General features: G+C 39.3%; 1 protein-coding gene across 2 annotated transcripts in view; it reads left to right on the top strand.

The window, feature by feature from the left end:
- The window catches only part of PRKCZ (protein kinase C zeta), a 40,344-nt gene extending 22,993 nt beyond the window's left edge, over positions 1-17,351 (top strand). For both annotated transcript variants that reach the window (XM_054291933.1, XM_054291935.1), the window contains 12 exons: positions 871-952; positions 1,255-1,307; positions 3,276-3,464; positions 5,833-5,930; positions 8,998-9,084; positions 9,548-9,683; positions 10,165-10,252; positions 11,272-11,391; positions 12,013-12,092; positions 12,604-12,693; positions 15,828-15,943; positions 16,865-17,351. In XM_054291933.1, the coding sequence (XP_054147908.1) occupies positions 871-952; positions 1,255-1,307; positions 3,276-3,464; positions 5,833-5,930; positions 8,998-9,084; positions 9,548-9,683; positions 10,165-10,252; positions 11,272-11,391; positions 12,013-12,092; positions 12,604-12,693; positions 15,828-15,943; positions 16,865-16,952 (1,227 nt within the window). In that variant the 3' untranslated portion in view covers positions 16,953-17,351. The remainder of the gene's footprint in view (positions 1-870; positions 953-1,254; positions 1,308-3,275; positions 3,465-5,832; positions 5,931-8,997; positions 9,085-9,547; positions 9,684-10,164; positions 10,253-11,271; positions 11,392-12,012; positions 12,093-12,603; positions 12,694-15,827; positions 15,944-16,864) is intronic.
- Positions 17,352-17,643: the final 292 nt, after the last annotated feature.

Here is a 17,643-nt window from a genome sequence, read left to right as displayed (position 1 = left end):
CTTGGTAGAAATCATGTATTAAACATTCCAACCTGGATGTACTAATAAATTTCTGTATATAATTTCTGCACTTCTCTTTTCAGCAAGGCTTATTGCTTCCCTGTTCCTGCCACCTCAGTTTCTCCAGTACTGTTCTCTCTGTGGCCCTCAGTCCATTGCCAATGCTGGTCTTTCCTGGGCTTTAAACATCAAATCATTGATGAAACATCTGTGTATCTCAATTGTAGCCCTTTCCTGTTTTCATCCCCAATATTTCACTGGTGGTTGTGTCATATTTGTGACTTAAACCAGTAAATTTCTTTGCTGCTATTGTCTGTGACTTGTCTTCTCATTACCAATTCTTTGCCAATTACTTTCTTCATGCTGCTGTACTTCCTGGAATAGTCCTGCTTGTCTTGGGGATGAGCCCAGGGCCCAAATGCAATATAAAATATCTGTTATTGTGGTCTTCACTAATTTATGCATAATGAGCAGCAATTCATGTTTTTATTAAGCAGGAAAGGAATATGCCAGTGCTGTAAATGGAGTGTGTAACATCATGCTGAAGTGTTTACTTGGTTGTAGTTCCATGTGAAACACTCAGAGATCTTTAAGTAGAATAAAATTTTGAACTTTGCTGTAAAATACCCCACTCTCATTTTTAGAATACAGCGAAGCACCTGTTGCAGCTGCAGGGAATGGCTGATGCAACATTGAGGTTTTGGTGGGCTGGTTTTACCATGCATTACAAAATGTTAATATTTGGATATATAGACTCCAAAATCCAGTTTTCCTGGTGGGAGAGGGGAGAATCTCGTGGGGTTTCAGGCAGGGCAGTGCCAGGGCTGCATGCCCAGGGGGTTGGTTTGTTTGTGTGCCTGTGTTTGGCAGGATTCGGTCATGCCTTCCCAGGAACCTCGCTTAGATGACAAAAACGATGAGGCTGATCTCCCTTCAGAGGACACTGATGGAAGTGAGTGCTTTCTGACTTTAGAACCCCTCTTGCCCTCATTTCTTCCTATTCCTGTTTAGAAAAGTGGAAAAATATGGTCAACTGGTCAGTATGGTCCAGTAGTGTTTAAAGCAACCTGGTCAAAATATGGTCAATATGGTCTAGCAATGTTTAAAGCTGGCCATAGCTTTAATGTTAAAATAGTTTAATGTTAAACCTGGCCATAAGCTACTAAATATTTTTCAGCTTATTGATTTTTATAACTACTTCAATGAAGGCCTTTATAACTTTTATAACTTTGATTTCTTTTATAATTTTTCCAGTTCCCTACATTCCTTCAAACCGGAAACATGACACCATTAAAGATGACTCTGAGGTATGTTCTTAAAGTATTTTTGCAATTTGTATTTATGTACTCCAAATCACAGAATGAACTAGGTTGGAAAAGACCTTTGAGATCATCAAGTCCAACCTAATGATTCAATGTTTTATAAAATAGCTGATTATTTGTTCTGGGCTTTCTGCTGCCCTTCTCAAGGGTTTTTTTTTCTGAACATTGATAATTTTAAAGCATTTATACTGGAATTTTTTTTCAGATTTCTTGTGTGTTAAGCTGTTGTCATTCCACTCATGATCCAAGATACCATTTAGCATTTTTGTTTTCTCACTTCCGTTTGTTGGAATAACAGTGATTTAGCAGAGGGTTTGACTTTTATGGTCCTTACAACAAATGGTGGCTTTGCCATTGCCTTGTGTGCTGTCCCTAATGGATGCTCACCCTTTGCCACCCTCGGGGTATTCCTGGGGAACTTGGTTCAGTCTGGTGACCCATGAACTGCCCAGCTCTCTGAGAGGATTCATATAAATAATACCTAAACATTTCTACACAGCTCCTGTGGAAACACAAGCAGAATAACCTACACTTAGTCTTTTTTCAGGTCTTTTGTAGAGGATTTGACTCAATCTCTGCACATCAGCAATGTTGTTCCTTTAGAGCAGTCTGAAAAATCTGAATATGTTTCACTTCTAAAGGGCTTAAAGACAATTCTTTTAAGAATGCTTCTGGCATGTTTAAAATAAATAGGATGCACTCTGCACAGCACTGGTGGCTGTTCTGCTGCTCCCTCTGAGCAAGGCTGCACCTTTTGCCTTTGCCTCCACCACAATGCTTGTCACTCCCATTCCTTTCACACTCGATAGCTCCTGCTCCTGCCTGACTGACTGCCTTATTTTCAGTCATGTAGCTGCAGATTTTTATCTCAAATTCAGAAATGGAGGGGTAGAAATTAAAAGCACATCAGACAATTTTAATAACTCACTTAGGCTGAGGTCAGTGCTCGGGTTTGTGTTGAAATTTGGGAGGTGCTGTTTGCTCAGCTGTCCTGAATTGCACTGCTGTGATTGTCCCACCTTGGCTTTGAGCTGTTCTGAAATGATTTAAGGTATCCTACAGAAAGGAGTTGGTGTTCTGGGAGCTTTGTCTAGAATCTTTAAGCTTAGAGCAATCTCTTCTAATAGCAGTCAATCCTAGATCAAGATTCTTTATATAAACACTTTCCACAGTTCTGCAGAATGCTGATCTGTCTGCAAGTACAGTAGTGTGAGGCCAGATAAAAATAGGCCACAGAAGTGTGTCAAAGCCTTGGGTAGATTGGTAAAACCTGAAAGTCCAAGTACCTGCTGCATTCATCCAGTTCAGCTGCTCCATCTTCAGTCCCATGTTTTCACATCTCATTCCAGCAAATAGCCAAGATGATAAAATTTCTCTTTTTAAAATAATGAATTTAAAAATAACATTCTTTATAGTGGAATATTTCCTGTGAAATCAGAGAATTTAGAAATTGAGATCTGCCTCTGTGTGTTCCCAGGAACCTGTTAGAAATCTTCATTTTCATTCAAATTATAGTGAGCTGAGCACAGACAGATATATTCACTAGCCAATGAGTGTTTCCTTATTAATCCTATTTTTAGATAGCCTTTATTAATTTGTGCTGTATGTGTCAGAATTTGAACAATGCTCCTCATTTTGTGCAGAGGATACAATGTACATCTGGGCTTCAGGAATTTGGATAAACCTCATTTCTCAAGGCACTGCCTTCTGCTTTCTAGCAGGGAATATGAAAATGATTAGTTGGATGAACAACTGCCTTGGAAAAACCAGTAACTTTTAGTAAAAGCAAACCCAATATTTCTAAACAAATGTGTTCCAATCAGCATCCAGCCCTGGGTGCCAGTGCCAAGCAAAGTCAGCAAATTCTGTCCAGTGCTTAAAGATCTCTGTGCTTTAATGGTTACTTGCTATGGAAATGTCTTCAGTTTCTAGCATCTGTTTCTTTTTATACAGGATCTCAAACCAGTCATTGATGGAATGGATGGAATTAAGATTTCTCAGGGGCTTGGGCTCCAGGACTTTGATTTAATCCGAGTTATTGGCCGTGGAAGTTACGCCAAAGTTCTTCTGGTTCGGTTGAAAAAGAATGATCAGATCTATGCTATGAAAGTAGTGAAAAAAGAGCTGGTCCATGATGATGAGGTAAAAATCTATGTTAATTGCATTCTTTTACATGCTATAAAAACTTACCATGCTTTAACAAAAACCATTCAGCTGAGCAAGAAGCTCATGTTTCAGACAGAGAAGTTTTTCTGACTTTTGAGTTCGTTTGTCATCAACACTGCATGAAGCACCAGGATGAAATCTGACAGAAATGTCCCTTATTTTAATAACTAACAATTACTAATAGTCTTGATAGAAATCATGTATTAAACATTCCAACCTGGATGTGCTGATCTGTAAGTGATGAGATAAATGGGGTGGATTTTGTGCATTTAATTTTGAAAGAAAGCAAATGTGTTTTCCAAGGAAAAGCATTGTCTTTGTGTCAGTAAAGGAGCTGAAACTTTGTTCTTGCCCTCATGCTGGCACAGCCTATGTGCAAGTGACTCAGGATTCTGAAATATTTCTTCCATGAGTTCAAAAATTATCCTGCTGCAATTTGAGATCCCTGTGTTTTTGTCTGCCACAGAAATCTGCTGTATTTCTCCATTATTTTCAAAATCCTTTAGTTTTTTTTTTTTAATACAAGATCTCAAGTGCATGAGTTTGGGGGCTAAATTAAAAAGGGGAAGGTTTTGGGGTTTTTTTTCATCTTTTTCCTATAATTCACTTTATTGAAGTAGGATGTTTGTGCAAAAAAAACATCAAACCACTATTTTAAGTGCTCTTTGTGTTGGTGGTTTCAATCAGTTGCTCTGTCACCTCTGTCATTATTCCAGAGACTGGGCTTATTTCTCCTAAAATCCTTTGGCTCTCTCATTTATTTGATGTTTCCTTTTTATGAACCAAGATGAGGCTGTTGTGTGGTTTATGTACTGTTTTCCTTTTTAACATGTGTTTTTCCAAGAAGGTGGGAGCCAAAGCCAAGTCCTGTTTAAAGAGTTGTGCAGCTGTTTGAGAAGCAGAGGTAGATGAGGAAAGACTTTCTGGAATTGTGGCTCTCATAATTACATTGAAGATAGAGCTAATTGGTTTTTCTTTGCTCTAAGATAGGTATAATGAAATTCTGGGAATTGATAGGAAATTCAGTGAATTCTGTGAGTGCATGAGATATTGCAAGTAATGGAAATTTCACCTTAGAAGTGTTCCACAAAGAAAGAAAATCAATTACACAGCAAGTATCAGCATGTTTAAATTAGCTGGTGCTTTCAGGGCATGGCTGCTGGTGGAGAGAAGTGAGATGGAGGGAAATCAAATACCTGGGCTTCTGTTCAGGTTTGCTAAGCTTGGTTTTGTTATAAAGCACTGGTGTAATCCTAATGCCAAGTGCACTAATGAAGAGTTAATTTAAAGGCTCTTAAAGAGAAGCTCATTTAGTTAAACCAAGAAGAAGTGCACATATTTAGTGCTTTATTCAAAATTGGATTTTTGGCTCTGGATTTTGGTCTGGACTCGGGTTTGCTCTTCCAAGGTGATGTATCTTCACAAGGGTCCACACACAAAACCTGACAGGTTTCTTTAATTGGATGGTGGCAGTTCTTGGTTTCCTCTGAGACTTCAGTGTCAGCATCCATCCCTGACAGGAAGGTCTGGTTTCAGTTTTGTATTTATTGTCTCCAGATTGGCTGGGGAGCTGGGAGTATCTGTGGGAAATGGAGAATTTTTAGAACAATTACAATTCTGGTGTATTTCAGAGTCCTGAGTGTTTGCAGGGTGATCAGAGCATTGCATGAAGGGTGAATATCTGCTGCTAAACCCAGCTGGCTGTGATGTTTAAATTGTGTGTGGTTCTATGAAATAAAGCTTAAATGCTTTGTTATCACAGCTCTGAGTTTTGCAGCACTGTGCCAGTATCATGCAAACTGGTTTTATGGTGTGGTTTTGCACTGGCTATTCAGGACTTTTTCCTGTTCAAGGATTAAAGATATCTGTGATGCTTTTCATGATTTTGGCTGGACCAAGTAGGCAGGTTTTGGTAGTTTCATTGAATTAAATTTGAATTTCAGATGAGGAGATGAAGTTCAGTTCACTTGAACCTTTTAAAAGCTGGAGATTCACATTGTGTTACTGCCATGAGCTGCTTCAGCAGCTTTGGGATCATTTATCTCAGAACTGAAATTATTTCCATGCAGCAGTGTGAGCACTTTATCAAATATTGCAGATGTGCTTTATTAACAATGGCTTAGGTTTTGTACAGGCCTTCCATAAATGGTTAAATAACTTCTGAATTTATAACTGAATGACAATGTTTTATAATTTCCTGCAGATTTTAAGGGGTCCTTGCCTTTCTGAAGAACAATGTGACAATGCCTGTGTGTGTAAGGCAGCACTGTGATGCTCACAGGTGTTTTTTTACCCCCAGTGGTTGTCCAGCAGGAGTTCTGATTGTTCAATTACTCTGTTTCAGGATATTGATTGGGTACAGACAGAGAAACATGTGTTTGAACAGGCATCCAGTAACCCATTCCTAGTTGGTTTGCACTCATGCTTTCAAACAACAAGTCGGTAAGAAAGATCTGAAATTTTTTTTTCTTTTTTTTTTTTCTTGAGAATCTTGATCTTTGTGCTAAACTGCTTCCCCTAAAGCAAATGTAACCACTGCCAGCACACAGCCAGGGATTTTTGGAAGGGAATATCAGCACTGTCAGAGATTCAGCAAAGTCAGCTCTAGGGGGTGGCTCAGGGGTGTGCAGAGGAGTGTTGGGCTGTGGGTCAGAGCTGAAGGGAGAGGGGAAGGAGGAAGAGGAGGAGCTGTGCTGCCTTCCTGAGCACAGCCCTGTGACATGGGGAGCACAGAGCTTCCAGCAGTTACAGCAGCTGCTGCTGGGCAGGCCAGGTCAGTTCGCAGCAATTCCTAAAGAGCCTGAGAGCTGGGCAGTAATAATATTTAATAATCATATAAACCCCTACCTGCACAGTGCTGCTGGCACCTAGGAGGCTTAAAAGCCTTTAGCACAAATCAAAGCAGTGTGGGATTTTGAGAAAGTGCTTATTTAACTCTTAGAAATACTATTTCATTGTCCCTGTGTGCACAATCCAAACTGGATTATTTGCTGCTTATTTTGCAATTGGAGTATGAAGGAAACAAGAACTTCCATGTCCATGCCTGAGTGTGCTCCTGGGGAATTGGGATGTGGTTTGGGATAGGTTTTGTTTTCACAGGCACCTGTTTGCTGTTACACTTTTATAATGCCTCATAATCAGAAAATTGTCATTTATTCAATTTGCAATGTAGAGTGCAAAGTTTTAAAGTTTTCATGGATTATCCATTTATCCTTAAGAATAATCACCTGGCTTTTTGCAATGTGTATTGTCAAGTTTTAAAATCCAAAGCCATGCACTGTACCTTTTCTTCAGTCCTCAAAATTTCACCTCCCTAATGGAGCAGAGGAAATCTTCCTGGCAGGGAAAACAGAGATGAAGGAGCTGATCAGTGTTCTGAAGGTTCATGGACCAAGGAGTGTTTGGAAGCAGGGACAAAGAAATAAAGAATGATCCCCAGAGGTCTCTGAGTGAGGATTTGACCAAAACAAACTCATCAGAAAAAAATAAATAAACATTTACACAACTGAGAAACTGCTGGGAAAGGCTCTTAAGTTAAACCAACATTCCCAAACTCTTTCTCACCAAACACAAGGTAGAATTGTGCACCTGATATGAAAATGCAAGTGGTCAGGCAGGGTGAGGGATTGAGGAGAATTCTTGTAACTGCTGAAACCCAGGAAAAGGCTGAGTCAGCAGCAGGATCCTGTGCATTCCTCTGTGGCACTGCACTGACAGAGCTGAGGAGCAGAAATAGGAAAAAACCCCAAGCTGAACATAATCAAAGCTTTCTGTATTCCTGCTGGATCTTTATGAGCCCTGCTTTTCCAGCCCAGCTGCTTCTTGCAGTGAAACTCTAATTTTTTGTTGGGAACTTCAGCCATTTGCCATGGATATAACCATAATGTCATGAATTCACAATTTGATTATAGCTGTAAATGTTAGAAAATCATAATTATGACCTCATTTACATCAAGCAGGAAAAGCACAAAACTGATTCCAAGTGAATAAATTCATCAACATCAGATTGTGTTAAGTGGCCCAAAGAAAATGAGTTGTAATAGAACAGGTTGTGACAAGGGTACTGATGGGGGGAAGCTGCAAAAAATGTTCTTGCTCTTGAATATGGTTTGAAATAAGTTTTTAACACAAATGTGAGGCTAATTGATGCTGTATGAAGCTGTGCATTGTTTCAGGTTCTGATGATGCTTGTTTCATTATTGTAATAAAATATATTATTATTTATTTATTATAAATTTATTATTGTAATAAAATATGCCCTGGACTTGCCCAGAATTGCCAGATAAATGTCTTCCAACAGCCTGAAACCTCCATCCTGCAAACCTGCTGGTGTTTCAGTAAATCCTTCTGATCCCAGCAAGGCCTGCCACTGCTGAGATTCTTGAATATGACTTGGCAAGGAAATTGCAATTTCAAGTTCTGAAGGGTGATAAAACATTGGGGACTTCTAAATAGGATAGGAAAGCTGGAAACAAAAAACACCAGGAGTGCTGTAATAAAATACTCCAGGCATTGTTATGTATTTTGTTTGCTGCTTATTTAATTTCAGTTTAGCATTTATCTTCTTGTGGGGAGGCCACTCTGAGTTCTGCCAGCTGGACTTTGTCCAGTAGATTTTCCTGGTTTAAGTTCTAACACTTTTTAAGTGTTTCAAATGAAGAATCCTTTTCTAAAGAACAATCAAATCAGCAGCTGGAGTGGTCTGAGAGACTGGAGCACGTTCTCCAAAAGGAATGTTTTCCAGTGTGAGGATGTGCGGAAAGGAGCTTTCAGCTCATGGAAAATGAGGTGTACAAGGAAATTCTGGGCCAGCCCAACCTGCCCCAGCAGTTCCTGACCTTGGCAGCAGTGCCTGGATCACATTTTCCCAAGGATGAAAGCTTTCCTGCAGGCTGGAACAGAATCCTCCTCTCTGCCCAACTCCTCCTGGATCTCTGTCCCTGCTGCCCTTTCCCTGCTCTGGAGCAGCCTGGATCAAACATTGATTTTCCCGAGGAACAGATGAGCCCAGAGCTTCCATCTGGTGCCTGTATTCTGTACAGTGTCACACTTGTTTAATCCATCTAATTATATATTAATACAATTATTAATTATAATTAATTTATACAGATAAATGTGGCAGCATTTAAATAAGAGGGAGTGTTCCTACATAACATCCATCAAATAAGTGCTCTTTTTTTCCCCTCTTAAATAGTTTTATTAGAAAATAGTCTTAAAGAGGATCTATAAGAAATTTAGAAGTCTGAATCAAGAGTGGAAGTGAAAATGGCTCGGATGGGAAGAATAAAAGCAGCTTTTCCCCAAATAAAGGGAATGTTCCTACAAAACATACATCAAATAAGTGCTCTTTTTTCCCCTCTTAAACAGATTTATAAGTCTTAAAGAGTATCTATAAGAAATCTAGAAGTCTGAATCAAGGTTGGAAGTGAAATTGCTCAGATGGGAGGAAGAAAAGCAGCATTTCTGGAGAGTTTCCTTGGAGTGCATTAATTGTGTTCTGTAATTTCAGGTTGTTCCTTGTCATAGAGTATGTCAATGGGGGGGACCTCATGTTCCACATGCAACGGCAGAGGAAACTCCCTGAGGAACATGCAAGGTATTTCTGCCCAGGGCACTGCTTGCTTCTGCTCTGCTGCTTTGTGCACTTGGATCCTTAATTTAGGGTGTCCTGCCTGGGAAAAAATGTAAATTTTATTTTTTAAAGAACATGAATGTTTTTAGAGAGCAAGCAGTTCATCAGGAGTAGCAGTTATTCCAATTTACTCCTCCTTATTGCTTCATATTTAGGCTTGCTATGTGGAATTTTCAGAAAAAAAAATCTGTGGAATAAAGAATAAATATTTCCTTAATTCCTAAAACGAAAAAAAAATCTCATTTTTATATAGGAAATGGTCTTATAAGAAGTGAGTGTCCTTATCAGTAAATGTACCTTAAGTTTTTTATGCTATTCATACATAAAAGTTGGCTGTAAAATGATGGTTTTAAGAACAGATATTTAAATTGCACCAGCTTTTCTACTATCTTAATGCTAATATGAACTTTCTCCTTTTTAATTTCAGGTTTTATGCTGCTGAAATTTGTATTGCTCTAAACTTCCTACATGAAAGAGGCATCATCTACAGAGATCTAAAACTGGACAATGTTCTCTTAGATGCAGAGGGTCATATCAAATTAACAGATTATGGCATGTGCAAGGTAGGATTTTCCTGCCCTTTCTTCTGTTACTCTTAGAGAACACTAAGAAAATTCATTTTTGTATTAACACCAGTGTTACTGAGCCCAGAATTTGGTTGTGGAATTGGAATTTTATTCTGGAAAAACTTAACTGTTGAATAGAACCACATTTGGAACTGAATTGTTATAGAAGTTTTTTCCCCCAGCAAATCTATTTGAAAAGAACTTCCAAATTGTTTAACTGATTTTTTCTTAATGTATCTGTAAGCAAAATATTATTACATACATGTTGTAACTCAGTTTTAATCAACTTTGCTGAAGAGAACCTGTGGAATCCTAGGCCATTTTGAGCATTATGAGTATTTATTTTGTGAAAGGAAGCTCTTTAAACTCCCTGACTTGGAGTTTTTAGTTTTTAGTAACTTGGGGTTTTTAGTCTGATTAAAGGAAATACCCAGAAAAGGAGGTCAGGTTTTAATTTATAAATGATTTCTGCATGTAGGAAGGTTTGGGCCCAGGTGACACTACAAGCACTTTCTGTGGGACACCAAATTACATTGCACCAGAGATCCTCAGAGGAGAAGAATATGGTAAGGCATAACTAAACAACCTGTAGTTACAATAAATATAGCTGTAACTTGGTTCAAATACATTTAATTTTTTGATGTGCACATTTCTGTGTTAATATATAATAAAACTTGAGTGCTTGTTATACAGTTTAAATTTTTTCCTGAAATAAAGGGTTTTTTTCTTTTCCTATCACTTATTTCAGCTTGTTTTAAATCATACATGGCCTGAAAAATATTTAATAAATGATACTATAGGACAGCATTTAAACTGCAGCTTTGCTGCCTGCAGAATGTTCCCCTACATTTGTCAACCCAGCTGAGAGAGCTCAGACTCCCCCAGTGATGTGTAAATCATGTCAGGGGTTTCAGGATCTCCTGGGGTGGCTTTATGATCATTTCACCATTTGTGTGTTTAGCCCAGAAATAAGTTTAATGGGCATTTGCCTGTTTAGCCCAGAAATTAATTTTCCACTTTTCTCCAAGGAAATATTTTCCTGAACTGGTTGAGGGAGGAGCCAATTAAATCTGCTTCATAGAGGAACCCGTCACAGATATATTTGATGAAAAATCCTTTTGTTAGGATTTTTTCTTCTGAGAAAACAAGATGTAAACAGTAATTATCTGCTACTGTGGAATGCAACAGGTGCATCTTTGATTGGTTTTATGTGGTTGTTTTTAATTAATGGCCAATCACAGTCTGGCTGTCTCAGACTCTCTGGTCAGTCACAAGATTGTATTATCATTCTATTTCTAGTATTTTCAAGCCTTCTGATGAAATCCTTTCTTCTATTATTTTAATATAGTTTTAATAGAATATATATATCATAAAATAATAAATCAGCTTCTGAAACATGGAGTCAGATCCTCGTCTCTCCCCTCATCCTGGGACCCCTGTGAGCACCACCACAAACCCCTTTGGAGTTCTCCCCTGAATTTGCCCTAAACCAGGACACAGTGCTAAAACCAATGTTGCTTTGTGTGAGAGAGAAGATGGAACCCCAGGGGCTGTGGCTGAGCAGTCTCTGTGCCCCTCCCTGCAGGGTTCAGCGTGGACTGGTGGGCGCTGGGGGTGCTGATGTTCGAGATGATGGCGGGGAGGTCCCCGTTCGACATCATCACTGACAATCCCGACATGAACACTGAAGATTACCTCTTCCAAGGTACAGCCTTGGTGTTTGGGGTGCCTTTGGGGTGGGTTTTGGGGGGGTACATCCCAAATGGGCAGTTGGCATGGCAGAGCTGGGCTTTCCTTTCCCACTGTTACCCCACAATGCTCCCAGCTCCATGACGGGCAAAGCTTCTCTAAAGCAGTTCCTGCACTTCTGTAACAGAATCTTCTGGAAGGGCCGATATCAAATCAATTTCTGTTTAAAATCACACTTTGCCCTGTACTGAGGAGTGAAACTTTTATTCACACAACAAATAACAGCAAAAGGTGGTGAAGGTAACATGTCCTTAGGAAATCCTGCAATGTCAATAGAACAATGGCTTTGTTTGTTCTGCTTTGAGTTTTTTGAGAGAAAGGGAAAAAGACAACTGTTGGATTTGTATTTTGTTTATTTGTAGAAAAATCTCTTCATCAAAATTGGTACTTTTTGGCCAACATTTATGCTGATTTATGCTTGAATTCCTATAGCTCCTTTTGTTTGCATGATTTTCAAAAATTGCTTTATCTTCCATTTTCTGACTGGTACCACACCAAAATAATAAATGTTTGTATTGAATTCATGGTCAGTGTCACAAACCAAAACCCAACATTGCTGTTTTTAACCCTGTCACAGTTATTCTGGAGAAGCCAATCCGGATTCCAAGGTTTCTTTCTGTCAAGGCTTCCCATGTGTTAAAAGGATTTTTAAACAAGGTAAATAACACTCTCTTATTTTTAGCATCTGAAAGCTGGAAGTCAGAGCTTCCTGTTGAAAGTGATACAGTTAAGAAGTTAATCTGCTTACTATTAAGAAAATCTATAAAACCTTGGTATCCTCTATGTTAAAAACCCCATTTAGTCTCAAAATTACTGAGGGAATTCCACAGCATAGGCTTGATGTTCAGCTAGGTGCAAATTTTAAAAAATAACTGTAGCTTTGCTTGTAAACTCTTTTCTGTGATACTTATTTAATTAAGCTGATTGAAATCTGAATGGAAAAAAGGACATGAATTATTTTAAGAAGTTGTAAAAGATCATTTAAAAATTAGGTTTCAAACAAATTTTATTTAAATCAAGATGAAGCATTCATTGCTAGCCATGGTGTGTTTATCCCAGCAGAGTTTGCACAGTCATGGGAGTGCTGGAGTCATCTCTGTGGGCTTTTGGCAAACGTGGGCTGGAAGTGGCTTGCAGTGTGTAATTCCAGTGTCTGTGTTTTCCACAGGATCCCAAAGAAAGGCTTGGCTGCCAGCCCCAGACTGGATTTGCTGATATCAAGTCTCACACGTTTTTCCGCAGCATAGACTGGGACCTGGTAAAAATCCCTGCTTGTGGTTCTGGGTGTTCCAAGGGAGCCATTCATTAATTTATTAATTGTGTGCATAGACTGGGACCTGGTAAAAATCCCTGCTTGTGGTTCTGGGTGTTCCAAAGGAGCTATTCATTAATTTATTAATTGTGTGCATAGATTGGGACCTGGTAAAAATCCCTGCTTGTATTTCTGAGTGTTCCACAAGAATCATTCATTAATTTATTAATTGTGTGCATAGATTGGGACCTGGTAAAAATCCCTGCTTGTGGTTCTGGGTGTTCCAAAGGAGCCATTCATTAATTTATTAATTGTGTGCATAGATTGGGACCTGGTAAAAATCCCTGCTTGTATTTCTGAGTGTTCCACAAGAATCATTCATTAATTTATTAATTGTGTGCATAGACTGGGACCTGGTAAAAATCCCTGCTTGTGGTTCTGGGTGTTCCAAAGGAATCATTCTTTAATTTATTTGTTGTGTGCGTATGAACAATCCTGTTGCAGACAGGCAAAATGAATTCTAGAAATCATTAGAAATCATTCTAGAAATCATCATTGTCAAAGTCGTGGTCCTAGTACATCAAAACCCAGCTGAATTTACCAATTCTGTGACTCCTAAAATAAGCAGGATTATTGAGGTGGGTGTCAGGGTTTAGTGACCTGAGGAGGGGTGAGCAGGATCAGTTCCTTTTGTTGGGGATGTGGCAGAAGGGCAGTGGGGTTGTTTATAAAGGAACTCTGATTACAGTTTGCAGATTTTCTTTGGTACTGCTGAGGTGAGGGAGGTTTTTCATTCATGGTGAAGATGACTTGCATTTCAGTGGACTTGCAAGCAAATATTGTATCAAAATTGGATTTTTAAATCTTGTGCTGCTTGGTAATTGTGTTACCTTCTGTCTCCAGTGCAGAACCATCCCAGAAATGCCATTATAACATTTATTGACACTGGTTTTTAAATATTCTGCTACTTGGTAATTGTGTTACTTTCTGTCTCCAGTGCAGAACCATCCCAGAAATGCCATTATAACATTTATTGACATTTGAGCATTAAAGCTGTAGAGTCTGGAGCACCTCCCTGCCAGCATTCCATTTTTAATAGGTAGTTAACAATTGAAAAGTGTGTCTGTAGGATTTCTAGTCTGGGAAGGCTGCAGGAAGTGTAGGAAGAGGCAGCACTAACATGAAAGAGTTCAGATGAGAGAAAGCTGCACAGTCTCATTTTCCCTTTGAAGCTGCTGCTCTGAATTTCATTGCAACATTTAACATTCTTCAGAGAGCACAGTGCAGAAGGAATTGGTGCTTTAAAACACCTGATGTTTACAAAATCATCCCAGTAATGAGAACTGTCTTTAATTTTGTCAGACATCTCTTGCTTGGAGTTCTCTCTTCAGCCTTAGTGGGGTTTCTTTTGGTTTGTTGTGGGGTTTTGGTGGGGTTTTTTTGTTTTTTAGTAGGTTTTTTTTTGCTATCTTGTGGTGCCTCAGTGCAGCTCACCTGGGGGTGTGGAGCTGTATTTTGTTTATTTGTAAAAAAAACTCTTCATCAAAATTGGTACTTCTTATGCTGATTGAATTTTTACATTTTCTAACGTATTTTATGGCTGAAATCTTTAATATTAAATCCTTATTTTTTTTTTAAAATGGAAGATTTAGGTGATCTGTTTTGTGGTATGATCAGGACAGTACTGCTCAGGAGGATCAACGTCAGAGAAATTTGAAGTTAAATATCTAATAAGTTTTGGCAAATGTACTCAGGAAAAAATGAGAAAATACTTGGAAAGCTTTTTTAGTTATTAGAATCTCCTACTCACCACCTGCATTTCAAAGAAAACATTTGGACTTAAAAGCTTTTCCAAATCTTTTCAAGTTGTACCAGAAGGAAAGGAGTGTAACACCGACTTTAAAACTTGTTCTGTGTGGAGCTTGAGCTAAATGGAAAAATAAATACAGGGAAAGAGAGCACAGAGCCCAGAACATTTTCCTGGTGTTAGTCATCCCAAGTGTGGCACAGCTCACTGTGCTGTGGGATGGCTCAGCAGCACCCAGGGCAGTTCTGTCTGTTCTGGGATATTCAGTCCATCCTTATCTCAGTGCCTGTTCCATGCTGTTTAACCATTAAATGCTGGAGGAAGAACTGCAAAGCCACAGCTCCTGTTTGCAGTCAGGGATTTTCTAGAGCTGTTTTTTCATTCATTTTCTCAAGTTTAGGGCTGCAGGTTCTCTATGGCTGATTTAGGAGGGCTTTTATGCTGTACTGAGTATAACAAAGGAGGAAGTTTTGATGTTTAACCCCTTGTGGAATGTGAATGTGTGGTGACAGCTCACAGGGACAGTCCTGCCACCCTGCTTGAGTTTTTAAATATTCATTTTGCTGATTCCTTCACGTTGCCATTCTTGTTTGGGAGGAGTTGATTGTTCCTTCCTCACAAGTTTGATTTCATGGTGCTTTCCCAGCCCTGATCATTGATGGGATGTTGATGTATTAATGCACCACCCTGTGACAGTTACACAATATCCTCCTATCTCCATCTGTACTTCCTGTGCTCTTGTCTGAAACCTGAAATCCAGGATTTTTCTGGGATTTATTCCCTGTTTTGTTTGCCCTGTACCAAGCATCATGAGAGATCCTGGCCTTAAAATCAGGTTTTTATCTGATGTTGGTAATACAAGTGATCATTTTGGTCACTGCTACTCTCTCACCAGTTACCTGTCCTGAGTTACATTATGGAGATCTGTAGCCCTGACAGCTTTTACCTGAATATAAATGTCAGAATTAGAATGTTGGTGTCTCTGCTACCATGAATTGGACTGTGTGACAGATTGCACACAAATAAGAAGAAAAGTAGGTCAATTTGTCAGGAACAAAAGTAAATATATTGTGCTAACTGCTGTATTGCAGCACTGTGGGAATTGATCAATCCTGAATCTAATCTACCAATTTAGAGAAAACCTAGAAGGCTGAATTATCTGTGGCTTTTTATTTTAAAATGCAGAGCAGTAACTGCGTTGCTTTCAGGGCATACTACTTGGTATTTTGATGTTCCTTTCCAATGGCATTTACAGCAGCTGGATTTGAGTTTCCTGAGGGATGCTGTAACTCTTGCAGACATTAATTTTGTCCTTTTCCCCACGTTTTGGTAGCTGGAGAAGAAGCAGACGACGCCCCCATTCCAGCCGCAGATCACGGACGATTATGGCTTGGACAACTTCGACACGCAGTTCACCAGCGAGCCCGTGCAGCTCACCCCAGATGATGAGTATGTGAGGCAGCTGCACAGCTGCAATCAGTCACAGATCAGCTGGAGATCACTCAGAGGCTGTGTGTGTTGGTGGGGTTGGGTTTTTCTTTTCACAAAGGGGATGGGACTGCTGAGGTGCCTTCCTTGAGCTCTTATTGCAGCATCGGCCTCATTGTGTGGTAGATGGCAAAAGCTCAGGTACGGCCAGCAGCAGCCAAAGGTTTCTTTCACAGAATTCACTGGTTGTTAGAGACCTTAAAGATCATCAAATTTACCTGAGCCCCAACCCCTCAGCTCAACCCTGGCACCCAGTGCCACACCCAGGCTTTGTTAAACACACCCAGGGATGGTGACTCCAGCACCTCCCCGGTTCCTGGAATTCCCAAAATTCCCCAAAATTCACAGAATTCCCCCAAAATCACCAGGTTGAAAGAGACCTTAAAGATCGTTGACCCAACCCCTCAACTCAACCCTGGCACCCAGTGCCACATCCAGGCTTTGTTAAACACACCCAGGGATGGGGACTCCAGCACCTCCCTGGGCAGCCATTCCAGAACTTTATCACCTTTCTGGAAAAAACTTCTTCCCAATATCCAACTATTTCCTTTGGTGCAGCTTGAGACTGTTACAGAGCATCTTAAAACCTTTTTAGCCAGTAGCATATTGCTAAAGCTTACAGACAGTTGTTTTAGCCAATTACATGTACACCTGCTCCACACAATGTTTGTCTTTTTTCTATTAACAATACATAATACACCATTATTAAACTTAAAACCTTTTACTATCTTCCTTCTAAAAATCTTCCCTTTACTATTTCCCATACTTGCCATTAGAACTTAGTCATGTTACAGTAAATTTGAAATTCTTTGTATCTTGCATTATATGATGGAAGACTGCCCAGTTCTGATGAATTAACCACTGCTCTCATTTGTTTTTCAGAGATATAATAAAGCGAATAGATCAGTCCGAATTTGAAGGATTTGAATATATTAATCCATTGTTGCTGTCAACAGAAGAAACAGTATGAAGGAATGACCTCGTTGGGGACAGTGGGAATGACATTAATTTATCCTTAACTACAGTATATGCATGCGAGGCTGGGACTGGTCACTTTGGATGGAGACCAATGATCTAAAAACAAATTTGCTGCTGAAAATCAAAGAAGAGAATTATGATTTTGGTGGGTGTCCTCTGCCACTTAGTGATTCTTAAGTTCTGGGCACTGACACAACTGGCTTCATTAATGAAGGAATTTGCATTTTGTGCCTGTTTCATGAAGGATTGAAACGTTCGTTGCATCCCTGCAAAAGGAGATCATGAGAAACTCTGAGATCCACACACTTTCTACAAACATTTGATGCAATGAGCTCCCAGTTGAAGAGTATTACAGTGTAACATCCTGAAGAATAAAATATATTACAGTGGTGTTGAAGCTTATTTTTGATGCCTTTTTTCACAAGTGGTACCTGTCTAAACATCTCAGATATATTTAAAAGGAGTTGTGTTTTATTAGCAATCAAAACAAATTTGGGTACAAGATTTAAGTGCCTAAATGGATAAACTGCATTGAAGGATTATTGCATATTTGGGACGTTCTTACACCTGGTAAGTTCTGCTTGTTAATATTAAGTAAAGTTCCATCTGAAACATACAGTTCACAGCTGCAGCCTGATGTTTAGTTGCATTTTTACAGAATTTGGAATGCAGAGTGACTCAGT

Source organism: Melozone crissalis, unplaced genomic scaffold (genome assembly GCF_028551555.1).
Source record: "Melozone crissalis strain CALT ecotype California unplaced genomic scaffold, PUWL_Pcris_2 ptg000107l_1, whole genome shotgun sequence".
NCBI lineage: Eukaryota > Metazoa > Chordata > Aves > Passeriformes > Passerellidae > Melozone > Melozone crissalis.
Note: the sequence above shows the minus strand (reverse complement) of the source record. Positions and strands in the feature narration are given on the sequence as shown.